Raw genomic sequence first — 27,919 nt, 5'->3', positions numbered from 1 at the left:
TTGGACAGCGAAAAATAGCATGATTCTGAAGTTCACCATGGCGGACCCAGGCGGTACGACCGTCCTTCAAGAAGATCTGTCGTATTTAGGTAACCCTGACAGCTTAACAGCTGTTGGTGGAATGGGATCTTCTGAAATGGTTGGATTAGAAGGTTTGTACAATAATTATAAGTTCTATTTTTTCAAATATCCTCCGCCATAATTTAATCATCAATTTTCCCTCGTCTCAGGGTACCAATTCAAATGTAAATAAAATTCTTTTCCTTTGGATGTGTTCTTATCTGCAGATATTCAAGGTTAATTCACGGTTATATGTGGGAAAATTATCTTATAAATTTGATTTAGCATTAAGGGTCAAAGAAAGGTCATTGTCCTCTGATTTCTTTTTGTATTGCTTATTTTACGAAATTCTTAAGTGTTAATTGACTCTTAATTTGCCCATGTTTACCTTATATTCCCTGTCTTTCTAGATATTATCAGCTGGGATAATGAGCTATTTTCTAAATTGGGGGTTGATGAAACCCTGTTGGAAGATATCACAGGGGCTATGGAAGCAGATGAAAACTTTGATTTTTTTCATACAACCGGAACTTCTGACGTTCCTCTCCAGAAGCAGAGTCAGCCTAATGTTTTCTTCGAGCCTTCAAATCCTGTTACCTTACAAGGAAATCAGATGGGCCCAGATAGGGGGTCAGTGTTAACCTCCGTAAATTCCAACCCACAACAGAATAACCTGTCGCACCCTCCCCCGGATAATATGGTCGTCAACAAGACATCCAATGTGGACTCCAAAATTTCCCAATCCAAACTTGTGGGTTCGCTGCCGAAGACCACGGTAGTCAATAACACCGTGACCCTACCCACGACAGTTGTACTCCAGCCAAATGCCATAACTCTCACAAATACGCAGTCAATAGTGACCCCCGCATTTCAACAAGTTATTCAGCAACAGCATATCCAACAGCAACCGCAAGTTTTCCAGAAAGTGCAGGTTGCTACCACAGGAATGTCACAGCCCCAAATCCTTCACCAGCTGACTCCTGCTCTGCAGTTGCAAATGCATGCCCTCAAGCAGCAGCAGATGTTTCAACAAAAAAGGAGTGCGAAACATTCCCAGCAGAGTCAACCAATAAAGCCGAATACTGTGAGCCTGCAGCAGTTGCTGCAAAAGCAGCAGAATCAGGTCCTTCTGCAGAAAATGAATCAGATGCCGGGTGATAATGTGCCACAGGTACGTTTGTTTCTCATTACTCTTAAATAATTATTAATTAAAAGGCTTTGTTCAGTGTAGGTAGTTAAGCGAGTGTTTGTAGTGTAGTTTCTAGTGATATATTTTTGTTTGAAATCCTCCGTCGCATGGGTTATTTTGTTATCATTACAATGTCATGTTGACAATCGTCTGGAACGTTCCGTTCCTGTATCTGCGCAGTCGCCAGTAATACCACCATGAAAACGGTTACCGGTATGTACTTCGTAGTCTACTTTTCAAACTTTGGACCCAACAGTGTAGGAAATCCCGGCTAGTTCCCTATTTAAACAAGTTTTCATGCTTTGCCGGCCACTGTTTTGAGTATGTGTTTTTCGTGTTGCCCTACGATCGACTGATAGTCCGCCGCTGTAAGCTAAAAGCGGCCTAGAGAATTCAGTACAACACAGGAAAATTGAGAAAATTATGGGTATCCTTGAGAAATACTGACATTTGTGATTGTTTCAGTGTGTCTGTCTTTTGCATTGTGAATCTTTTATTACGTTTCGATAGTTGGGTGGGGGAATCTATAAGTATCTCAAACATAATGTGCTGGTGTTATTTTGTGTGAAAATTGGACGAATGGAAACGATTCCTAATTGTTTGGCACGTTTTTTTTTGGGGTGAGCCATGTTTTTACATATTTTCTTCTCCCTCTTGACTTTTAAATGTTCTCAATCTAGCAAATTTAGTTTTGTTTTGTCGTGATTCATTTTCATTCCCTGCATTTTGTATTAGCCCTATAATGTGTTCACCAAGTAGCAATATTGTGCCATACTAGTAAGAATTTACTCATTCGCCCTTCAGTGTACCTTACACCACTCGCCAATTCCTTCATGCCCAATTAAAAATGTATTTCAGTTATACTCTTAAAAACAATGGTAACAATACTGCCATTTTCGATTTCGTTCACGTCGTGTGAAAATGAAAACCGCTATAATATTATGCCTGAATTTTTTATACAAGTCTCGTGGCATTAGAACGTTAGTGGAGTTAGGTTATTAAACGTATTTACTGGTTAATGGCAATGGATAAAATTCAATTGGATTCTCCTGGGTTGAGCTTAAGTTTATTCTTTTACCATTCGTAGGTTTTTCACATTCCCCCTTCATGTGTGCGAGTGTTTTCCGGCCCTGGGTTTTTTCGTCGAGGATTGCAAATCGATTGTCATTATCGAGTTCTTTTTTGTATTATTTAACGCTAAAATGCGATTATATTTCCATTGAATGTATTATGACGATGGGTTAGATGGAAGAAGGGACTGCTATAATCTCAAACTCGCCCGAATAAAGCCGAACTATTATTTATGTTGTCTGCCATAGCAACTTCCATCATCAGCGCCATTTCATAGGTCTCAAAAGATCTCTTTAGAAAAGGTCCCTTTTAAGTTCACAGTTCTTTTGATCAGTGGTATCGGATGTGTTGATTCCTATGCCACACAATCCCTAAGTTATGAAATATTGGCCTGTACAATATATATATATTAACTAAATAGATTTACTTTGGATGCAATTCGTATGAGTATATTTGTGTCTATGTATGCAGCTTGGTCGCTTTTCATTCCAATGTAAATTATGTGTAGTTGTTTTGAGGAAAACTAATGAAGTTCTTAAGGTAGTGAATGAAAAAGAGGAACCTTATTTGAGCGGTGCAAAAAAAAAGGAAAATTAAATGTTTGGGTCAAGGAGTTATACATTAAATTTATTTTGAATGTCTGGGTGTAGGAAGGAAGATGATGAAGTGTGCCATGTTTGGGTAGAGCACTTTTTGGGGGCTAATTAATGGCTTGCTGTAACTATAAGGAAGCGGTAGAAAACATGACCATTTGGTTTCAGTGACAAGGCCATGTAGCATTCAGTTAAAGAAGTATTAGTTGTTTTGATTGAATGTCAAAACCATGTACTGCTGATTACCCATCAAAATTCTGGAAGAAAATATAAATTGTCTTTGTGAATAAATAATAGGCATAGTTAATGTCCTTATCATAGAACACAATTTATAAGTTAACAGTATGTTGTGGACTAAGAATATAATAAGAGAAGTTCATGGCATGGAAGATTTGTGTTGGTTGTTTTAAAAGGGTGTCCAAATAATCAGTTACTTTATCAGTGGAAGATATATCCAGTCATAATTTCAAAAAATATAATTTTTAGTACTGGAAAAAGACCTTGGTCAATTTAGAAGGAAAAGTTAAAATATTGTAATTGAAAACTAAAATGCAGTTATCAGAGAGGACAATGACATGAATAGCAAAGGGGGAGGAACTAAAGTTCCAACTTTTAAAAATAGGAGGGGAAAATTGAATTTCAACAAAAATTACATCATCCCAATTGGTATCATTAAGAATCGAACAAAGAAGTATGCGATAGCTGTTTTGGTGCTATTACAATGGCAAACCTTAACTTAGAGGTCATAGGGGACATCCACAATTCAAGGACTTGAGAAGGTGAAAGACTTGAATCAAGATGAAACATGTAAAACATAATGGGATAAATCTTAGAGATATAAAAAAAACAGAAGAAATCAAAAGGGATAAGTGCTAAGAGAGAGATGAAATAATCCTGAGAAGTCAATTACTAATGAAATAAGGACAATTTGCACTTTTCCACAGTTTATTTAATGTACGACGTGTTTCAACTCACCGAGTCATCATCAGGTACAAGACTTATGGTGATGACTCTGTGAGTTGAAACACGTCGTACGTTAAATAAACTGTGGAAAAGTGCAAATTGTCCTTATTTCATTATGATGAACTTCCACGACCTCAAGCCTAAATCTGTTGAACTTAAGTCAATTACTGTCATAGCAAAGGGAGCATCACATGAATGAAAGAGATAAATGAGGAAATAGAAAATAATTGATGGAAATGTAACAACGTGTGGTAGTAAATGTAAGGAAAACTGTACTATAAGTGTGCTTCAGGAAAGCCAAATAAGACAAAGGGAGAGTAGGTTGAAATACGTCAAGAGGAATAAGTGTGAAAATTAAGTGAAAACCTAAATGACAGGAAGTATGGCACAGTGAAAGGGATAGCAAGATTCAAAAACATTAAAGAGATGGCAATGTCACAGTGCTTAGAGATGACTGAGACGTAAGAAAAGAAATAACTGCATACCTTGTATACTTTCGAATTTGGCATCAAAGAAATACTCGATAGAATGCACCCTATTCGATAGTGTATTGTTTTCATTAGCACTTTTGTTAACTCATTCTCCTTAATGCTCTTCTCTCTTCTGGATCGAAGTCTTAAGCTTTCCATCCCCAATATCTCTCCATTAATCTTTCCATACCCATTACTCATCATCTTCTCATGTAGCATCTATTTCAAATGGAGCTGGGAATTGTAATGATAATCAGTCTGTATCCATCCAAAACCTACCTTAAGCAGTAGTTTACCATCGGAAAAGAAATACTTAGTTATTCCACATATATTTTATTAAACACGACCCAGGTTTCGACTTAAGAAATCATCGTCAGGTCAAGTACAGAGGACACAAAAAAAGAACTTCACCTGATGATGGCTTTGTAAGTCGAAACCTGGGTCGTGTTTAAAAAAATATATATGTGGAATAACTAAGTGTTTCTTTTCTGATTTGAATCGCTTCCACAAAGTGACACTGCAAACCATTCTATTCAGTAGTTAACCAATTAACTTAACTAGAGTGGTCACTCCAAAATTAGTTAACCTAGAATTTCTCACTGGACAATTCTCTCTTATTATCCAGCATTGTAATAATAGTATTGGATTCGATGTGATCACACTGATTAAGATGTCTTTGTTGTTGAAATTTAACAATTTTGCAATCTCTATTTATCCTTGAATCTATTTATTTTGGCATTGAAATGTTTCCTTGTGATATGTTGTGCTACCATCATGATTATGTGAGTGGTACCAACTTATTATGGTCATAGGAGTTTTCATTTTATTTCATTAAACATGATTATGGTTTCTTTTGGTATTAATCATAATATAATACCTTGTTCGGTTGGCGATGATCAAATTTATTTTCATGCCATGTTAAATCCCAGTACACTTTGTTCTTGAATAATAAACTATTTTGAACGCTTAATGCATGAACAAAACAAAGCACGAGTAGATAAAGCATTGTTCTGTTTTGCATGTGACAAGACATTACCATTGATTTCAATTTCTTCTTTTTATTGGTTAATGCCTCATAAAATCATTGTCTGTATGTCATATTTGGATTTCACCTTGACATTTTCATGCCTCCTAATTGGAGTGTTAGAATTTTGACTTCATGATTCATAAGACACTTAAACTGTCTTAAGTTCCAGTCTACTTTTGGCTCATACAATGGACTTTGAAATCAAGCTCTTGTGTTTTATTCGCTGTAGTGAAGAGCAGGTTTTTTATTTCAAAAGTATTTTGGCAGAAAAAATTCTAGGTTAGCTGTAATGAGTGTTGATAGAGGAGCATCATATTCTAGCTGATGAACCTTGTGTGAGTCCAATTTCAGATGAAAGAACTCATTCTAGCTTTTAGTAATAATTAATTGTGCATAGAACAAGGAAGAATCAAAATAACATTGCATTTCCAGGGGGTATATGGTGGAAACACTAAGGTATTTTGATTCTTCACTGTGCATTACAATGGAATTCCACAAAGTATCAGCTATCCTCCGCTATTTTTCAAATATAGTGTGCAGTATTGCCAGTGGCGTTAAGTGTGCTATTCTCTTTGCCTGTAGCTCCTGGTCCAGACACAGTTGGTGAAATCAGAGCCACACATGAATCAGACAGTTATGTATACTACTGCACCTCTTACCACGGCAACACCTACGACCAGTGGTGTTTTGGCTCCTGCCCAGTCCATTCACACCCTTGTGAACACAGCCAACGGGACCATTCTAGCTACTGGTGAGTTATGAGTGAGAAAACTAGATGAAATCTTATATTATGGGTAAAATGGTCCATTTGGTTGATGAATCCGAGGTGATCATTGTATAGTCTAAGTATTTAATATGCTTCTTAATGTCCAACTTTAATGTGTTACTATTCACTCCATTTTTATAAAGGCATTCCACTTGTTCTCGATGGAGAGAAGCTTCCCATTAATCGGATAGCGACCTTATCTGCTCCTGCTGAACCAAAGGAAAAGGAAGTGAAGAGGAGTGCTCACAATGCCATCGAGAGGAGATATCGCACGAGCATTAATGATAAGATTATTGAGCTCAAAAATATTGTCGTTGGTGAGGAGGCTAAGGTATGACCAATGATCATAACTTATTTATCAGTAGATGGTTACATATTGCAATGAATATCATCAATATTATTAAATACACTCAACAGAGGACATATGTACATATTTATTTATTGACATCTCACTTGAATACCAAGTCACCAGTGTCATTTTTGAGACATTCATTGAGAGAATAAAATGGCTTGGTTGATAGTTTATAATAGTTTGATTTTGAATTTTGCAATTTTGGTGCTGTACGTTGTTGTTAGTAGTTAACACAGTGTTGTATCTTAGCCAAAAAAGAACTTGTCTAATGTCTTGTTTTATGATTATGAACATTTGATATTGTCGAGATATTATTTCATTATTATTTACGTCGCATAAGATAACAAAAATTTATGCCCTAAATTGTGATAATACAATTAGCTATATCTGCAGTTTGCATTGATCTCTAGAACCTGCATTACAGATTTCGGACAGATATATTCTATGGAAGTAGTATAGATTTGGCACCAGAGGAATCGCCCCATAATTGCATTCCCTACAATAGCTGGCAATGGAGAAATGCATGGTGTGCCTAAATAAGGAATACCCTCGGTTAGGAAGTTGTGAATTTCCTTAATGGGAAAATAGTTCAAGATAATTTAGAACATGCACTGTGTACTTGATCATCTAAGCTTAATTTATCATAGCGGACTAAGCCTAGTAGTTTAACAAGTTGGTTATTTTCAAATATTTTTTGAACAAAGCCGGTAACATTGTATAGTAAAATATTCTTGGCAGAGAACCATTTTAGGGATTGAATTAAGAGTGTCGTCCAATAGAAACTTGGTGCTTGACAAGATCTTTTTCTCTGATGGGATCAAAGTAGTGTAATCAGCAAATACTGATGTACAGTGTATTTTACATGGCCTATAATTGACCATATGAATAAATAATGTAGCAAATGACTGAGTTAATCACTATTTCACCAATTTCTGGGTGATAAATGGGCCGGGCTAACCATAATATCCATTTTGACCAATGATTAATCAGGGTGAAAAGAGTAACCCAGGATTGGCATTAGCCTACTGAAAACAATATGCACCAAGGATGAGACAGTTCAACGTCCGATCCAACGGACTATGTATTGTAATTTTTAAATGTACTCTACATTACATCATAGTCACCAGTACCGCTAAGATTTATAGAATTAAAATGCAGGGGGATCGGGATTGATACGGTGGCTATCATACTGGCTTCCCACCCAGAGGGCTCGGGTTCAAATCCCGGTGGTGTTGAATATTTTTCAGTGGTATCTCAATCCCTACTTGAGGTGCTTTGTGGAGGGCACTTTAAGTAAGTACGCCGTCTGCTGGATGGGACATTAAACTGCGGACCCCTTGGCGCCTTTCGTAAAGAGTAGGCTAATGCCGACGCCAGGTTTCTCTCCACCCTTCATCCTTTCCTGTCCATCCCCTAATGGCACAAATGACCTCAGCTGTCGGTCGCATCCCCTAAATACTACTACTTGAAATACAGGATACAGATTTAGTGAATGAAGAAGTATTCCACACAAACGAAAATAGAAGTAAAACGTATTAAAAAAAATTTTGGCATCTCTGTGTTTAACCCATGAAAGTTGTGTATTTGATGTTGAAAATGCCAGTTGAAGTAAACAGCAGGTGTTAGTTACAGTGATGTAAAATTCTGTTGATTAGAGAAGTGATAATAGAAGTTATTTTTTTAAATTTCTGTGGAAAAACTATACGCTTACATCTGGTAGAGTAACTTCAGAGGAACCCTCCCCCATTATATTGATTTAATGTAGAAATATGATAATTTCCAAATGTATAAACCTTCCTGTAAAATGTGATGCTTGTATAATCTAATTGACACAATTGACTTTCACTATTTTCTATTCAGCTAAACAAGTCTGCAATCTTGAGGAAGGCGATTGATTACATAAGGTTCCTGCAAAACTCCAATAATAAACTGAAGCAGGAGAATATGGCCTTGAAGATGGCCTCCCAGAAGCATTCGTTGAAGGATCTCCTAGTCCCTGATGCAAGCGTCCTGAGCGAGCCAATGCTGACGGAGTGCATGGGGGAGATCACACCACCGCACTCCGATATATCATCACCCGAGCTGTCACCGCCCCACTCGGATGACACGAGCTCCCTCCCACCATCTCCCGACACTTCCTTCTCCTCAAATGCGGTGAGTGAAGAAAGTGAAATGCTTTCAAAAATGTCATTTGCATCGTTCCAATGTCATTCACTCAAGGTCTGCAGTGAGAATGGAGTGATTTATAAATATTGCTACGAGATCTGTCCCAAAGGTCATTCCATGAAATATTTTGAGGAAAATAACCTACATAGAGCAATGAGGCCTTAGTCCCCTTTTAAGTATTCCCTTTGGGACTACCTCTGTGGTGGATTAGAAATTCAATTGCACATGTACTGGAAACTATTAGACAACTGATTTTTTTAATGTGTCTGTGTATATATATATAAATTTATATATATATATATATATATATATATATATATATATATATATATAAATTTATATTTATATATATATATATTTATTTATTTATATATATATATATATATACCTATATACATGTATATATGTATATATATACATATATATATAGTTGGGGCTCGCGGTAGTCCAAGGGGTAGAGCGTTGGACTGCTGACCGGAGGGCCCTGGTTCGATTCCCGGGCAAACTTCTCTGGGCACCCTCAGTTTTACCTAAGCTTTGTTATTTCTTGGGTACCAGATCTTCATAGGAAACCATAACCGGCACAGGCCCCCCCTTCCCCAAAGGGTGCATTTTACACTCTGTCAAGCTTTGTACTGGTTGATTCATTCATTTTTGGTTTTACAGATGGTTAAGGAGGAGGACGATGAGTCTTCAATCATTAACATCACGAGAGGAATGCTGGACCACTCAAGGATGGCACTCTGCATGTTCATGTTCTCCATCTTGACCTTCAACCCTTTTGGAATGCTGCTCAATACAGTGTCAGACATAAGGAGGGAATACTCCTCCAGGCACGAGGGTCGAACCATCCTGGAAAACAGCGATGATTGTAAGTACTCTCTTTAACTCTTACAGGTAATGTCCGACAGATTAAAACCCAAAAAGAAGCTACATTATATCATGATTAGCCGTGAAAGATTCAATGGAGTATTAAGTTCCGGGACATCCTTGGCTCTGGGGCATAACTTTGCCATCCATTCATACTAAATTGAGAGATCAAAATTTATTCATTCCATGCACAAATTTTATTCAGTCATTACAAGGTTTCACTGAAGTTAAAAAAAAACAAACTTCACCAAATCTTTCTACCCAATTTTTTATTGGGTATGACTAGTTTCGATGCATCTGCGGCATTCTCAGGTACCAGGTTTTTTATACTTAATTTATTTATTTAGGGGAATAACCCTTTTACACGAAGAAAGGCAAAAAATAAAAATTGGTTCCACAAATATTAAAAAAACATTTACAAATGGGTACATTTTACAAAAGTTTCATACTTTTTATTGAGAATTAAAATATAATTTAAAATGAAAGAAGAATTTTGGTCTTCAATGCATGAGGCATTTTCAGATGTAATACGGGTATGCAAACATCCCTAGTTAGGATAGTTAGTGTAGACAAAATATCAATATTAAATAATATTCCAAATTAATAAATGGAAAAAGAATATTGGAAATATAGTATTTGTTACAGGCTAGAATGATGGTACAAAATTAGAAATGTTAGTAATAATTATTAGCTAGACCTTTTGGCATCAATTAAGAAAATATTCCCAATGGGCCTTAGGAACAACTTATTGACATGCACCAGCGATAATGGATTTCCACCAAAGAATGCTTGCAGGGCCAAAGTTTCTTTGAAGGAGCTGTTTTATGTAGGAGTGATTTTTCTTCTCTTTAAGCGGTCTTTGTCACAGTATAGTTGACTCAAGATGTTTTGTATTTAAAAGGAAATATTTTGTGCAAAAGCCATACTTTGTACGCAAAGCAAAGGTTCTTTTGCAGAAGCATGTGTGTTGCTTGAAAGGAGAAAACTATATAATAATACATTTTATTTGTCCAGCGATCAAGATGTTACAACTGTTATGCTTGATATAAGACATATTAGGGGTAAGTAACAAAATACATGTATCGATTCATCTACATATAAGCCCGCAAGCCGCCACAAGGGCGTGTGGCAGGGGGTGTTAGGTCACCACCTGCAAAAGAAAACAATACCACATAGAAAACTACGTCCAGAGCAGCGCACGCACTCATACAAAATTCCCTTCATCCAGTTCTCATGCGAACACATATACCATAAACCAACAGACAACTGCCCCCCAGGATGCAGCAGGAAAGCCATCAAACAACACGCAAGCCGGGACACAAGAAGCAACAAGGCGAAACTCCACCACCACATGAACATGTAGCACAAAGCGCTCTCCCCCCCCCCCCCACACCCCGCAAAGAGACTGTAAAAGGCGGGGAATGTGACCCAACGTTGCAGGTAATGGGCAGATCCCCCTTACGGAGATGGACGAGGAGTTGAAGGGGAGAAGGGGAGACTTAAAAACAGATGAATAGAAAACTAATGAGGTCATTCGGAAAGAATGGGTTATTATAACAAAACACACGAGGTTAGTATAAGAGAAGACACATATCAATTTTAATGACTCAAGTACATTGACTTTTAAATGTAGTCACACATTTTTTGGGCCTGCCCTTTTATTCTCAGCTGGGAGTTTATTATATAGTTGAAGGCCCATAAAAAATAGGCCAGAACCTGCATCTTTTGTGCATTCATATAAAATGTGCAGCTGCTTCTTCTGCCTGGTAGAATATTTATGGATATCGCAATTTTTCACATACTCTGATAGATTTCTTTTTGAATGTACTACTACATGAAAAATATAAATACATGACTCTGGCAATACAACCAACTTTTTTTAACGGGGGACGGCAGGGGCATTGTGTTTGACAAAACTCGTGAGCTGAATGGCTCTTGGCAAACCAGGGAAAAGCAGTAAAAATAGTGATAAAGATGTCGATAGAAGTTTATTTGCAGAATAGCAGAAAAAGAGTAATAAAATAAAAAATAGCAACAGTTACACTACTAAAATTATTTAATGTACAAATCTATCAATACATGTGTTGTATTTTTCTATTGCAGTGGCATCAGGGGATGTTTGGCAGTGGTATAATTCATCTCTGTTCATATTCCTCTTCAACTGCATCATCTTCATGGGTTGTTTGGTCAAAATATTTATGTATGGTGATCCAATCCTTCCCTGTAAATCAAAGGCTTCAGTCATGTTCTGGAGGCACAGGAAGCAGGCTGACTTCAATTTGGTACAGGTAAGCAAGTGGGAATTTTTTCATCTCTTAGACTTTTTATAATCTTGAAAACTTCTGTGCACTTTGAGTTTGATCCTAGAGTTACCATGATATAGGAGTCGTACTTTTTCAGTGTCAGCAAAAAAAAGCTTAAATTTGCTTGATTCATGTAAGGCACATTTGAAAAATGGAGAATTATAAATTTTAAAATTGGCTCCATGATTTTTACTATTTTATATCTTGGTTTAAATGCTGATTTATAACACTGGGTATGGTCACTGTTATTTATTAAATTGCTGTGTCTGCCAGGGGGATTTGTCAGGGGCCAATCAAGAGTTAAAGAGGTGTCTACAGGCTTTTGGGCGACCTCTGCCCACTTCTAAGTTTGAGATCTTCACCTCTACTGTATGGCAACTGGTCCGACAGGCACTTCATCAATTGTGGATTGGCCGATGGCTTGCGAGACATTCGGGAGGATTTTTCCTGGATGCGTAAGTGGGACACTATTCTCTGTCACTCTAGCAGAATCGTAGGGGAATTTATTTTTAGGGGCATTAAAATGTGTGTAGACCAAAAAGTGTATCCATTCAGTAAATTTTAGTCTGTTCAAAAGCTCAAGTATCTATTTTTAATAGTTATGTAGTTGCAGAAGGGTGTGTAAAATCCACTTGCATCAGTATAATGGAAAAAAAGAGTTTTATTAGTGGAGAAGCTGTGTCCAAGTTTTCTGGTGGGACTGATTACAAAATGGTGGGCTTGTGTGAAATGGATCTGGAAGAAAACACTAAAAATATATTAAATGAAAGCTGTTCAACACCTTAATTGGTATCCAATTGCTCTTTTGTGTTGACTCTTGGATAGTGAGCAGAGGTATAAAATCTATGTTATTATTATTATTATAAGGTAATCTACCGGTTAAGGTAGGTTTTTTTATGGGCACAACTACCAAATAAGTATTTTGTGACTCCTAACAAAATACAACCCAACATTCTACTCCATAACAAGCCCTGCATACTTCCTCCTGCCATTCCATCCAACATCCCTATTCCATTCCTGCCCCTTCCTCATTTGCCTAACATTCTCCCCTCTTATCGCAGTCACCTTAGGATTTCTTTGCACAGTCCCCCACCCCACACATTGCCCAGAACCTCCACATTTGTTTAAAATGTATACAACAATAATTAAATCTACAAAAATTCATTGCGACATTAAAACAAGGAATTGAGTAAGCCAGCCTGAAAATGACCTGGGAGCCTAATTGAACATTTAAAGATGAAGTGGTTTTGAACCGTGGAAAATTGGTGAAGATGGTTTTGAACCGTGAAAGATGAATGATTGAATGAACCATTTGGAATTGCAACTGGTATTCAGGCACCAAACCCTCAGGGAAAGAAAAAGATTCCATTTGATTGAAGACGTTAGTGATTTGCACAAGGTTTTATCCTCTCTTTTATTGTTATTCTAAAGAAATCCTTTGCCGCAGCAAAGTGATTAACTCATAAGTATTTTGTAAATGGTGGCCAACCTTACATAGATCTACGCTTTTTATAATTTAGGGTGTTTTGTATTCATAATAGTCTCGTGTTCTTTTCAGCTCCACTCGTAGAGAAGCCGTGAATTCTGCCAAGGAGCTCTCCTTGGTTTGTCACAAACTTCACCAACTTCATTTGGTGAGTGGAACTCATGACTATGGAGGGCTCATGCTGGCTTTCAATGCTGTCAATATGGCTGAGGCATCATCCGATCTACTTCCTCCTGAGCAGTTGGCAGATATATATGTGGCCGCAGCCTTGCGCATCAAGGAGAGCTGTCCATCTTTCTTGCAGAGATTCAGCAGGTATGCTAGCACCAATTGAAGGGAAACCAGCCGAAAGAATGTTTAAGCTTGAAAGGATAATAGTATGCCAAACTATTTTTTCATGCTTATTTTATATTATAATGACAACCTTGTACTTGAATCTGGTAAAATATTTTTTTTGTATTTTCAATCTTAGGTCATCAACTTTTAAGTCACTCACATGTTGTGCAATTTGTTTTGTTTCAATTCATTTGCAGATGGTATATTATCGTCTAATTAATTGCATTGAAATAAATGCCTAATGTTGTCAAAATTAGTTGATAGATATGGTATTGGAAATATTCATTACATCAATATGTGAAATTAATTCCATACCACAGTTGAAACAATGGGTGAATAACATTGTTTTTGTTAAATTCATAAATAGTTGAGCCCCAAATTATTATTTGGCCTCGAAACAGGGTTTACTTTGAGTAATGGCTTTAAGACTACTTTATAATATCTGGTTTGCAGTGATAATTTTTACTTGCTCAAACTTATTTATAGAAAAATGAAAGTGGTCAAAGAGGTTGCAAAGTAATGTTTTCCATAAATGTAACCAAAATGAGAAATTGTATGCAAAAAAACATATTGTCATCCTCTCAACTTCCAAAAAAAAATGCCAAAGTAGCCCATGGAAGTCTACCAGTTTTGTTATTACTCTGGATATTTTGTTTCAAAATTTTCCTGATTCCCTCAATTTTGCTTCAGAATGTGTGCTAACTTTGAAAATTGTAAATGCAAAATTAACCAATTCTTATTATTATTATTTGTTTGCCCAGAGATTACAATTCAAAAATACCAGTTGGGTGGCGTATGTACATGATAAAAGGCAAGTCAAAAAGGAGCAAAGACAGGCTCAATTAAGATACATTGAAAAAAAAGAAATGGTGCTCACAGTTACATCATATTTGGTAGAAACCCATGAACATTGGCTGTAACGTGCACATGAAACATCAATTCAGAAAAATCATTGATCACCGATGTGAATAGGACCATGAAGATTGCTATAAACAAATAAGAGTGTGAACTTACTGGTCGGGAATATTGTTGAGATATTCTTATCAACTGAGTAAAGCATATTACCCTGTAGTTATCTTTTTAATTTATGCCTGAATGCAGCAGTTCCCTTTGTATCCTTTATACTTTTGGGTATTTTGTCAATGCTTAAAATTGCCAATTATAATTATATAATGAAACAGTGTTTATGTCCTCATTAAAGATTGGAGTTCAAAACAATTACTTTGTCACTTATTTCAGATATTACCTTGGACTAGCACGGCATGTTTGCCTGAAGAATTGCAGCCAAGTGCCAATGCGATTGCAGTGGTTATTCAGCAGCTATGGCCTTCGTTTCTTCGTCACCCAGAAGTGGTCCTACGGCTCAGTTACACCCAATTCCCTCTTCAGTAGTCTTGGAAACAGATCTGATCCTCTGGCCTATGCAACGAGGGTTGGTATTTTTGTACTGTACAATCAATATACCAAAATTTCGTTTAAATTTTTCTTGAGAGTAATTGAGGGGTGTTTTTTTTTCATTTGCGCCCTCTGTATAATATTTGAGAAACAATCAAATTTAAGTTTTTCTGCCGAGCTTTAGTGTAATTTATTTTCATGTCGGGTTTCTTTTCCCACTTGTAGATGTACAGGGAGCATTTACAGGAGAGGGCTTTGCAGACGCTAGTGGCCCCTGGTGGTAGGATAACTGATGCTTGTGATGATGAACCCATGAGGAGAACTCAGACAGCGGACGTCCTCACATACACTCGTCTGTTAATGGAGAATGCACTTGCTTCAGAGTCATCTTCCACTGATGTCATGCTCTTACTGGGACAAGGCAGCTGTGAGTTCAACACATCTTACTCCCACGATTAATAAATTTATATGTTTAATTCAGGACTAATTTGAAAACTCATACAGAGACAGAGTTCATATGCATGCCTGCCATTACTCCATGAAGTGCTTTAATTTAATTACCTTTGTAGATTCTTGATGAAGCAATACGGCCGATATTTCCAGAGCCTGCTCTATTTGTGATCACTTAAAATGAAAGAGAGACTAAGGTATGCATGGAAGTTGCTGTGAAGTGTTAAATATTGCTCATATTATCACTGTGCGATAGATTGGAAGAATTTTCTTTTGGCATTTATTTCCAAAATGGCTATTTCTTTAAGACTAAGCCCCACGTTTTTGATATGGAATGAATAGGTTGGTATTTTTCATGTGAATTATCAGATATTACTATATTAATTATAATTCATTTAATTATATTAATATATTATTACATATTACTATGATAACACCATAAGGGAGTTAATGAAAACTTTTGATGTCTCATTGATTTTTAATAAAAAATTTTCATCAAATCAAGTCAATATTTAATCCTTTCCCCGTATGATTTTTGTGTGATTCCTGTTGAAAATTGATATTAAATTGGTTTGTTTTTGGTGGCTGCCTTTAATAGCTATCTCCACATTGAAGCAATCTTTCAAGTCATCAACCTATTCCAAATCAAGCCAGTATGTTAGTGTCAAAAAAATGCAGATTTAACAGATAATAATAAGTTTAAAAAATTCTCTGTGTAGGATGCCTGGTTTGAATTATGAAAAAGTTTGTGATTTGTTTAGTCACTACAAGTCACATTTTTCCCAATTCGCTCTTCTTTTGATTGACTTTAAATGATTCCCTAGGCTGAATATTTGGGATACTGCTTCCAAAGTGCAATGGCCCTTGTAGTTTATTCTCCTCTTATAAATAAGTGTTCAATTGTTTCTCCTGAAAACAAATCTTTAATTCTGCATCATAATTTTTTCTAGTATTAATTATTTTTTCTTAGATCTAGAAGACCATTTAAGACAATTTTCACAAGATGATCTCAAACATGGTGTTGCATATAAGTTATCATAATGCATTTTACTAAAGAGAATTAAGGGAAGGTGCGAAATGAAATCTAGTTGCAGATGTAGCTAAAATTGATACTACCTCAATGATTCCTAAAAATTATTTACAAATTTGATATGCCGCTCATTTAATCATCACAGTCTTAACAATTTGAATCATTGTGTAGTTTCAGGTGTGATTTTGTGAAATTTGAAGGTAATAATGAACAAGTAATGACACTTCCGCTTGATATTCATTTAAATCACGTTCAATTTTGATTTAGTACATCATCTTCATCACCTGAAGATGATATAGTGCATCAAAACTGGTCATGGTTTAAATTAATATATATTTTAAAAATCCCATTAATTGCTCAACACCTAGAATCATAATATGGTGACATTCCTGCTTGCCTCACTTCAGGTACGGATGAAGTAGCCCACTGGTGGGCGTGCGTTGTGTCGGTGGCTGCTTATTGGCTCCTCGGGGAGGAAGGTGAGCAGGCTGAACGACTCTATGCCCGCATAGAAGTGTTGCCGGAGATGCTCGAGAAGATGAACGACCCCCTTCCGAGGGCACTACTCTTGGCATTCCGAGCGCATAGGGCACTCCTCTCAAGACCCAGTCGCGGAACGTCCAGCCGTGCCGTCCTGAAGTTGTGCAACACGGCTGGTCAGCTACTGGACGATGCAGTGACATATGCCAGCTGCAGGCAGGCCAACAGTGGAATGGCACTGGTATGAATAATCCCAATTTTGCCACTTTCGTGATCCCTGTTTATGTGTCTCCACTTTGACCTTTTAAAAAAAGGAACTGAAGAGAGTATAACGGCAGTCCCGATTTAACCCTTTTAACCCACGTCATTACTTAGTCACCAGTCACAATGGGGGGGGAGGGGGTGGTTGGCAACTTGGCAGAACTAGTTGATGCAACAATCTTCACCCCAGGGAATGGAGTATTTGCTCATGTGTTCCTTAACCTGAGGCTCTGAATACGAATCCTGGTGATGTGGGAATATTTGTGGTATCCATATCCTTATTTGAGATGTCGAACGTGGAGAGTAGCACTTTAAGTGAGGTGTGCTGTCCGTTGGATGGGACGTTAAATTTTGTGATCCCTTGACACCTTTCTTTACTTGAATGTCTGTGCCAAATTACCCACCTATTCCTTGTGGTGTAAATTACCTCAGCTGTGATTTGCCTCCCATAAAGACCGTGAAGTACAAGTGTAAGTTGCATTACGAACCACTTAACAAAGGCACTATTTCAGCCATCTTTAGGTTTCCCCTCATCTATTCATTCCTTGAAAATGTGGCCTTGACCAAATCACACCTGCTGTAGAGGATAAGGCATATTTCAACATGTTCATCTTTGACTACTTTTGTATGGGCAGTTTTTGTGCACTGTGTCCCAATAGAATGGATTCAGTTTGTGTTTTATGTACCTCTTTAAGTCTATCCAGATTTTTAAACAAGCTCTACCTTGTTATTATTTTATGAAACTTGCACAGACTTATGTATGACTGAAAGTTGTGTGTGCTTGATTGTGTTTAGTGAGGATAATAAGAGCAATGTTTCAATAGTTTTTAAGTATTCCGACAGTCTCACTCTCTCTCTCTTTTGAGCTTGTCGATAGTGTTAAGTGCTTTCTATGCAGTGGCTGTTCTGGCCGATGTGGCACTACCCATTCCAGGGGTGCATTGTAGTTGCATTGCATGTAAATTTGAAAGCTGCAATGTTTCCTCAGTGCAAAACCCTGTAATCGGGAATTTCTGCTGAGAGCGAGGTGGATTAGTAAGTATATATAGAGTGTATAATATATTTGTAGGGTAAGTTTATCTGAAACAGATTCAGGGAGCAAAGTGCAATATTAAGTATGTAATATAGTAACTACATTATATATTAAGTACATAATACAAGTTGTCTGGCGCTGTGATTTTTTTTATATCTGTAAGGTGAATGGTTTATCTAGACTTTCCAATTTTTAAAATCAATCCTTGAAATAAATTAAGTATAAATTGTATTGGGGTAGACTGAATCCAAATTTTCTTCTAAAAGTTTTTAACGGATCTCTTACCTTAGAGTCCATGCTCTCCGTTTTTCATTGATCTCCTGATCAGACTTATTTTTAATCACCTGGATTTTTCAATTAAGGCCCATATTCCAGTTGATAGCATTTGAGAAATGATGCCTCATTGGTTTTTCAATTTTGATTGAAATGGATGTTCAAATGTTAGTGGCTCTGCCTATGTTGTTGTGTCGAAGCATGATGACTTGTATCTTAGGCCAAATGATCGAATGGTAAGAAAAGGCTCTAGAAAAACTATTTAAAAAGTGTTTTTTTAATAGATCACGGTTAATGTTAGAAATGCTAATCATGTTTAATTAGCCTTAAATATTATTATTACTGGTGTTTCGCCATTGAAGGAAAGTTTGGGATGGACACATTATGCAGCCATAAATTTCTAAGCCTCTCCTAACAAAACACAACCTAACATTCCACTCATTGTAATAACTCTTTCTTCAATTGCACGTACTTTCTAACACCTTTCACATCATCTAACATGCCCCTTTTTTTCTCCCCTGATTCACTTTACTCACGTTCTCTCCTCTATATCACTGTTTTCCTCATTCTATTGCGCATCAAGGTGCTCAGCATCCTTTGAATTTCTCCCACAAATTCTCACCCCTATCTTGTCACTGTATAGCACTTCATTTATTTTCTTTCCTGTTCATTTCATCTTTTTCATCCTCCCATATACACTCCTTTCACACCCGTAAAATTTATGCATAACATCTTGCTTCAATGACCCAAGTTTCCATGCCATACAAAATCACACACAATGTTGAAGTTTTCACTAATCTCTTAATATTCTAACACAGCATCTCCATCTCAAAATCTCTTCTTCTCTCGTGAATAAGATTATTTACTTAACACAGCTCTTCTTCTTATGACCCTACCAATTTGATTATCTCGGTCCTTAAGATTCCCAAGATATGTTAACTGTTCCACCCACTCCCTTTTTTACCCCGCCCAGTTTTTTACCCTTTTTTTAACATGACCTTTTTCTTTCTCAAATAGCTAATATAGCCTCATAGCCTTTAGTTTTGTTTAAATTCATTCCTGTTGGATACAGAGAATGTTATTTTTCTAATGAGCAGAGAATGCTCGTAACTCCATATAAATGATAATTAATTATATCATGAGCATTGCTTGGTGCGCAGATCATAAGGAAACCAGTCGTAAGAAAGCTAAGAAATTGGGAGGATATTAAGAAATCGTAAAGCTAGTTCGAATAAAATTACTAGAGATTTTCTATTCATACCAATATAATCATTTAGTTTAATGCTACAATCATAACAAAAAAAACCAATGTGGGAAACGATAAAAAAGCACTTGTGAGAGCATTGTACCTTCAATTTTTTACTGAAACATTTGTGTTTAGAACCCTATCCTCAGAAAATGGATGCTCTTTTTTCATTTAAATCTTAAGGCAGTATATTTCACATTAAGGCTTTATGTCTTTGGAGAAATAATAATTGATACCGCCTCATGTTTTTTTGTGAAGTTTATTTTGAGTATACCAAAAATTGGTAGCTATTAAAGTGTGTGGTTTATTTGTAAAGGTCTGATGCTTAATGATATTTTGTAAATTTGTTTTATTTCACTTGAATTTTTAAAACTTCAAAATGATTTGCACGGTTAAAATTGTAATTTCCTTCCATTTTTCTCCTTATTTTTTATAACTTGGTGGCAATTTTTTCAGAATGTTTTGGTTGTGCTTTTGAAATCCAGGTTCGTGCTAATAATGTCCCACCTCTCTTCCGATTATAGTTGGCCCAGCTGCTGATATGCGATTGGCTACTGGAAACAAGGACCAAGTTGTGGGAGGAGGAGGGTGTGGAATCAGAGTCTGGTTCGGTACTCTCCTTGACGCCTGTGCCAGCCCTCGTCCTCACTGGGTTCCAGCAGGACTTGTCCTCTCTTAGGAGAATCACACAGTTCATTCCAGTGAGTTCAAAGTTCTTTTTGGAATAAAAATTCATTCGTCCAAAGGAATATGTCAAACAATGCTCATTTTTCAAGCGCATACTACACAAAAATGCCTGCCAATTATTTTTTGTGCTTCTTAAAATATGGAATTGCTAATTTGACTAAGAATCCAGTAAAATAAACCCCTTTCTCGTTGGTATAATGAATTTGAGAATGTGCTATTTTCATCCAAAATTGACTCTCGAATTAAGTTTCTCCCATTGTCAACGGAATCACTCACACATCTTTGTCATGGTTGTATCTTGAATTGATAAACAACTATAAATGTACCCTGTTTGTTTGAGAGTAATCCCTCCTTTGGAAAATTTGAGTTCTCTCTACCCCCTTTCAATTCTCTCAAGTTACTTAAATGGAGATAACTGCAATATGCCAGCCTCCCACCCAAAAGGGTCAGGGTTCAAATCCTGGAGGCGGCAGATCTTTTTTAGTGGTATCCCAATTTCTTCTTGAGGTGCTTTGTGGGGGAGCCCTTAAAGTGAGCACACCAACCATTGGATGGGATATGTTGATATTGCAGACCCCTTGCTACCTCTATTTAAGAGTAGACTAAGACAGAAACTAGATTAGGTGGAACAGTTTACCTAGCTAGGAAATGTCTTGGCCCAAATAGACACAGTAGTATGGATATAAGTTGAATAAATGCATTAAATGAAAAGAAGCTTACACAAGGAGGAGATAATTAATGACAGGAATGTTGCATAAGGATAAGAAAATATTAGTGAAAACTCTGAAATGAACCATGGTTTTTCTACATACACCACGGAAACATAGTCATTTAAGCAAGGTGATAGGCGTAGATTGGATGCTTTTGAAATGTGAGTTTGGAGAAGGTGAAATGGGACAGAAAGGACAACAAACAAGGAAGTGCTGGGTGTGGTAAAAGGGGTTGAGAGGGGATTGTTGGGAGAAATACAAAGGAGACAGGAAAGAGAGATGCCAAGCATTCTGATTGGAAATGGGATGTTGGAGACTGTGATAGAGGGGAGAATGTTAGGTAAACGAAGAAGGGATAAAAATGGGATAGGAATGTTGGATGGAATAAAAGGAGGAAGTGAAGTATGCAGAGTTAAATAAGAGTTTATTTTAGTGTGTTAACTCAGGTTTTGTCTTGTTAGACAAGGCTAAGAAATGTTGTGAATGTACATTGTGTCCATCCAAAAGTATAAATGGAAACTGTTGACTGCCAAATAATAGTATTATGATTTATGTCTTTCTTCGCCCTCAGCTAAGTTCTCCAATGTCTCCTCCAATTTCTTCTTCACTTTGTTGAGTGCACCATTCACAAGTCAAGAAAGAGTGATCCATTCAAAATATGAATAAGAATCAAACTCAGCTCGTCTCTTGAATTATTCTGATGTTTAACTTGTGCAGTGAGTACTTTCCATGTGAATGCTGACCAACACCTCTTGTCTTGTTGTTTCCCAACAGTCGGCTCTGCCCCGCGTATTCTTGTTTGAAGCGACTGCAAGGCTAATGGCTGGTGCCTCTCCAGCCCGCACACAGCAACTGTTGGACCGAAGTCTTCGGCACAGGCACAACAGATCCTCAGTCATTTGTGGAAAAGGTGGTCAGTATCATATTTTAATCTTTTTCTTTTTTTGGTCCCATGCGGTTGACTTAATTTATTTTTAATTTTGCCATCGAATAATGTACCATATGTTTCATCAGTAATCATTGTTTTTCATTGATGCAATGGGTTACATTAATTCTCTTTGGCATGAGAAAATATGTCCAATGAATTGAACCTGTGTTTATTATTTGCTTTGTGCCATTTTTATTATCGTTAAAAATGTTTTCCTGATATCTCACACAATTCCACCGGCTTGAAAATACTTCTGTATCTTAGAGAAATCTGCAGCAATTTATTAGACGTTTGGTTGTTGCTAGGATTGACATGAACTCTGATGTTATACTCTTATAAAGAAATTCTTAACGCCCTATATTTGGACATCATATAATATCATTTTTTATTTGTCTGTGGTGTGATATTCAGAAAATTGTTAAAAAAATATGTTATATACTTCTTTCATGCTGTTTTTATGGATGAAGCACTTCAAGTTATGAATATTTAATTAAAAAATACAGAAAAGAAAGCGTGTGAGTATGAATTGACAAAAGCATTGGACCTCAGCGTAATGGTCTAACCCATGTAATCAGGGCAATGTTTTACATAGAAGATAATGTTACTGTTAGCTGTCATCATTCACCTTCTCCAGTCTAGAATCCCCATAAAGTATATTTTTTCATTTTCAATTTTCTCGCTTACATTGTCTAAGTGATTCGTCAACACTTTGTTTCACAAAGTCAAGAAAATGAAAAATAATTTTTTAATAAGTCTAATAATTTATGTTTACCTCTTAATCTTTTTTTTTTACTGGGAAAATTTCTTAAAATTGATGTTTAAAAAAACACTTTTGTTGATTTTATTTTTTCATTATGTTTTGATCTACGTACGCTATTCTATAGCATGATGTTTTGACTACCAAGGCACAAGCACTGACAAGAGCACATTTAAAATTTAAAAGAGAGAAATTTGAAGATGAAAATTACCATTTGCTTTGGAGAGGAAAACAGATGAATGATAAAATATAGTTTCATTACCTCCTCTGTAAAACATTGCCCTGATTACATGGGCTATGGGGGATTGAGATGGTGTAGGGGCTAACATACTGGCTTCCCACCCAGAGGGCCCAGGTTCAAATCCCGGCAGTGTTGAATATTTTTCAGAGGTATCTCGATCCCTACTTGAGGTGTTTTGTCGTCAGATGTTAAGTGATGCCAGTCGTTAAGTTGCAGACCCTTCAGTGCCTTTTTTAAGAGTAGGCTGGGGTTCTTTCCACCCTTCATCCTTTCCTGTCCATCCCATAATGGCACAAATGACCTGAGCTGTCGGTCGCCTCCTGCAAAATCTACGCAATTGTTTGCTTTTGCCACTGTTATCAAGGGAGAATAAAAATTAACCGAAATCTTTCCTGGTTTTTGTGCAGACAAGTCGCATCACCTTGGTGGAGGGGATAGGGAACATGCCACGGCACTCTACATGGCTTGCCGGCATCTACCCACGCCGCTCCTCTCTTCCCCTGGCGAGAGGGCCGGTATGTTGGCGGAAGCAGCGAAGACATTGGAACGAATTGGAGATCGCAAGAGATTGGACGATTGCTATCGATTGATGAAATCCATTGGGAATTCAGTCACAAATTAATTAATATCCATTTGGAGGGAATCTCGCTCTCTCTGTCTCTTTGCTTGTTTTGAAAGTTGCACTTCTTTCGGCCCGCTAAACATGTGAATGAGTTTGGCGAACAAGAAAAATCAATGAAAACTCAAGCTGTTTTCAAGTCTCTTTTGAGACATAACGGGCGGGGGTAATAATATAATTTTTCACCTGTTTGAAAGTCAGCATTTGATGAAAACATAACTTCCATTCGCTTCAGATTGCATTGAAAAATCAACTGCTTGTCTTTACCCAAGACATTGAATATGGATCTCTAATTATTTTAATTCTGATGATTTGACCAACTCCTCTTCGTCTGTCAAATTCATCTTTTTCTTTTTTTAATGCAATCCTGGACAATTTTTAAAACCCAAAATTTTTCTCACGATGGAAAACTGATTTAATGATGCAGCCAGTTGTCATTGACAGTACTATTTTGTCGAATAAGAGCGTATGACACATGGCAATTGTGTCATAAGCTCTGTTATATCATATGGGTAGTTTGGAATAGAGAGAGCCTGCCGGGTGAAAACCACTCAACCCCTATGTGGAGAATCATGGACTTTTTTTTAAAGTTTCCACTTTGTTTTATTCATCTTAACCTGTAAATAAAAATGTCTGGTTCTTAAAAAGTGTGAAGAATAGAAGGATGAATATCACTGATGTATATTTCTTATCCAGATGTTGATTGCTATGAACAATTTGTGTTTTTCTGTAGCATTTATGTATATAAACATTTTATATTTTCTATTTAATGAAACTTAAGTTATAATAATTACCTCTCTGCTGTGTATTTTTTTTTTTTTTTTAGAATTATCAAGTAGGGTCATGAAAGACTGCAAAATGAAGTTTGGGGGAAGCCTTGCATTTTATCATTCCTTTTCTCAAAAATTGTGTAATATTGGTGATCATAAGTAATACTATTTGGCAAGAAACAAGTATTTGCAGCTACTTAATAAAACTTTTATTAACTCCTTTCTTTCTCATGCCCTAAGAGATAGATTCAGTTTTCATGGGCATAAACTATATGGTGAAATTAATCCCTTGAATAATATTTTATTATGAGATGTTGTTGGTTTACCGTGGGTAAGGATTTTTTTACGCATCAAAACAGCTGGCACGAGTGTGGTTTGATGAGTAACTTGGATAGCATACTAATTAAATGGTGTTTGCTTCACTTGTGTATAAATTCATAAATTTTAATCTTTATTTTTTAGTATTATATTGTTTGCATGTTAGTCAGACGACTGTAGTTTTTTTGAGAGTCATTGAAACGTTTTTTTGAGCATCTGTCAAAAATGGACGAAATAGGAAACAAAATTTCCAAGAAACTGAATTTGTCGCATTGTGACAATTTGGATTTGGAGGTGTGATTCAGTTCTTCTTTTCAGACAGAAATTTATGAAAAGATTTTCCCTAAATTGGGTGAACCCCTACATGTAATACAAAGCTGTAAAAATGCTGGTCAACAAGACAAAAGGTAGGTAAGTAGAGCATTGGCAAGACTCTCTGTGCATCCTATAGGCTGTCAGGTCTTGCACAAGTAAACATCGATGAAGTGCATGATATTGTTTTGACTGATAATAGATCAATTAATCTTTGGAAGTTGACCAAGGCCACAGGCATTTCAGCCGTGCAAGTTATTTAATTTTGGGCAATTACTTGTACATGAAAAAGCTTTTGAGAGTACCACGTTTCCTTACACCATGGGGGAGAGTAGATATGAATGTGAACATCATTCATCATTGCGTGCTGGGAACGCAATAGAAATAATTTACAGCATGAGGTGAACTTGGCTCTGAAAAAGATTGTCGCAAGAGCAAATTTTAATGGAGTCATCCTTTAATACGCATTGCAATTCAGCAATTTCAGAGTGTAAGAATCATTCGCCTTGACCGAGTTTTCAAAGAAGGAAAGAAAAGAAAATTTCAGAGTTTAATAGGACGTCTTGATAGCTTAACATAGCTAAAGCACTCAACTGGACATCTGAGGGATCCCGGTTCGAATCCTGGTCAATGCAAATGATTTTTACCCACTGAAATTGCTGCATTGTCCCATTTAGTAGTGAAGAGGCTAGTGTGTTGCGGGTTATAAAAGGATACCATCTTATTAATTAAACTGAGAAAGATAAAAACCATTCCTCGGGAGTAATATGAATCACTCTTGATATTAATGAAAAATGTCCCTGTATGAACAGAAGAAAATTCCTCTTTCATCATGACTAAGTGTCGGTGCATACAGAGTTGTTTCATGACAAAATGACTGAATAAAGATTCAGTATTGTTCTGCTTACACTTTTTGATTTTGCTCCCTCAGACTTAAACGGCCATTCTTAAAACTGGGAACAAAATTTCCTTGCTTTTTAAATATTTGGGTCCAATATCGAGGAGAGCACAGACGTATTCTGAGTGTGGCACAAAGAAACTCACTCCTGCGAAGGCACAGAAAAATTTTGGAGAAACTGGAAATTTCAGTACACCTTCAAGGAAATAATGTCAAAAATAATTGTTTTCAATATCAAACCACCCTTGTATGACCTGGTGCAGATTTAATATGTTCAATTTACCAGAAAAAGCATAATATTTGTCGACTAGGGCACAGGTGGAATTCAAAAAAAAAGGGTCTCAAAATTACCTAGTAAATGTGCTGTGCAAAACCTTTTGCCCTTTATGGCCTGTGTGTTTTGACAATGCATAGTCATCATATCTATGTTTCATCGATGATTATGCCAAAAACATGGTTGTAAGAATCAAAAACTATGAGATTCAGTGTTGTACAATGTGTTTGGGACATCTTATAACTCTCATCAATCACTTTCGATTTTTGTCTAACGCACGCTCAATATAATCACTTTTAATCCCTCTCAAATGTAATTCAAAAGGATTACATGTTAGTGTACTTTTTCAGTTAATACGTGCATGTAAATTCTAATTGATTTCGTTGTCCTTAAGTGGTTTTTAAGTGTCTAGGAGGAGGTGAGAGAAACCTGAATTTAGGAAAAAAATATTATTTTCAAGGTGCCCCCTTGTCAACTCAACAAAATTTGAAATGAAAAGAGTTGAAACAGGTTGGTAAAATTAGTTTTTGAGCTGCCTTTTTTCCTACTCTTTTTTACCACCTTCTATTGTATCTTACATTTTTTCTGCAAGTATGTTGAAAAGAGTCCAAGAAGAACTAGAAAAACAAATAAAAAAGGCACTGCCTGCAAAGAGCTCTCTAACATAAGGCAGAGGAGTGGAGAATTCAAAAGGCATTCATTTAAACTGGAGACAATTGATTTATGAATAAGAATGAATGCATTGATTTGCGATCAAGAATTAATTGCTTTAATGAAGCTTATTTCATTTCCTATTAGATACTCGGAACAATTAAAAAAGCAAAGTAAAAAAACTTGAGTTTTTATTTCTATATCTTCATAATAAACCTGCAAGGGTGTTTGGCAGGGGGCCTTACATCACCAACTCTTAGAGGGAACAAAACCACATGCAAACATAAACCCATAGTGGCCCACAACATTCATGCAAAAATCCTTTCATTTTACACACATGCAAATGTAGTTAGTTCTCTGTATTCTACTTGATTATTTTCAAAAATTAATAAAAACTAAATTTTTGATGCTGCATGCCTGGTGTGGAATCCCCTATCCGCACACCCTAGTGATGGCTTGAATGGCACCGTGGATATATACGAGGATCATCTCACGTGTTTTTATTATTGTCATCATTTGAAAATTATAGAGATTTAATTAATTTGGATTCAAAAAACAGAAATTCGTGAATGAGCGACAGCGGCAACCCCGCAAAAAGAGTACAGCTGGACGTAAATACACGCAATAAGTGCGACGGCCTATTCACCCCCATAAGCCGACCGCAGTCTCCGAAAAAGTAATAGTTTTTCTGAAGATATATTTAATGTAAATAACTATTATTTATTTGGTTTAAAGGTTAAATATTGTGCCAATCGAATGTATTTGTTAAATGTCAAACTTATTCACAAATAACAGAGATAAAAAATCTTATAGTTTTAATCATCGCTGTAAACCATTAGGCTCTACATTTTGGGTTCATTACATTTTTGCAGCTCAGCCCGATAGCAAATAGTGGATGTTAAATGTGTCACCAACAGTTGTCACCTTCGTGTGT

General features: G+C 36.5%; 1 protein-coding gene across 1 annotated transcript; it reads left to right on the top strand.

Annotated features, from left to right (window-relative positions):
• The first annotated feature begins 2 nt into the window (after positions 1 to 2).
• On the top strand, positions 3 to 24,552 carry SREBP (Sterol regulatory element binding protein). Its single transcript, XM_071589497.1, has 15 exons — positions 3 to 152; positions 471 to 1,231; positions 5,956 to 6,124; positions 6,283 to 6,470; positions 8,352 to 8,645; positions 9,324 to 9,528; positions 11,631 to 11,815; positions 12,104 to 12,285; positions 13,389 to 13,631; positions 14,892 to 15,084; positions 15,273 to 15,474; positions 16,935 to 17,248; positions 20,345 to 20,521; positions 21,992 to 22,130; positions 23,551 to 24,552. Exons 1-15 carry the CDS (start codon positions 20 to 22, stop codon positions 23,763 to 23,765), a joined length of 3,600 nt encoding a protein of 1,199 aa, XP_071445598.1. The 5' UTR covers positions 3 to 19; the 3' UTR covers positions 23,766 to 24,552.
• The last annotated feature ends 3,367 nt before the right edge of the window (positions 24,553 to 27,919 follow it).

The sequence above is a fragment of the Hetaerina americana genome, unplaced genomic scaffold (assembly GCF_022747635.1).
Source record: "Hetaerina americana unplaced genomic scaffold, ioHetAmer1.1.p SCAF_38, whole genome shotgun sequence".
NCBI lineage: Eukaryota > Metazoa > Arthropoda > Insecta > Odonata > Calopterygidae > Hetaerina > Hetaerina americana.
This window is presented reverse-complemented; position numbering and strand designations above follow the sequence as displayed.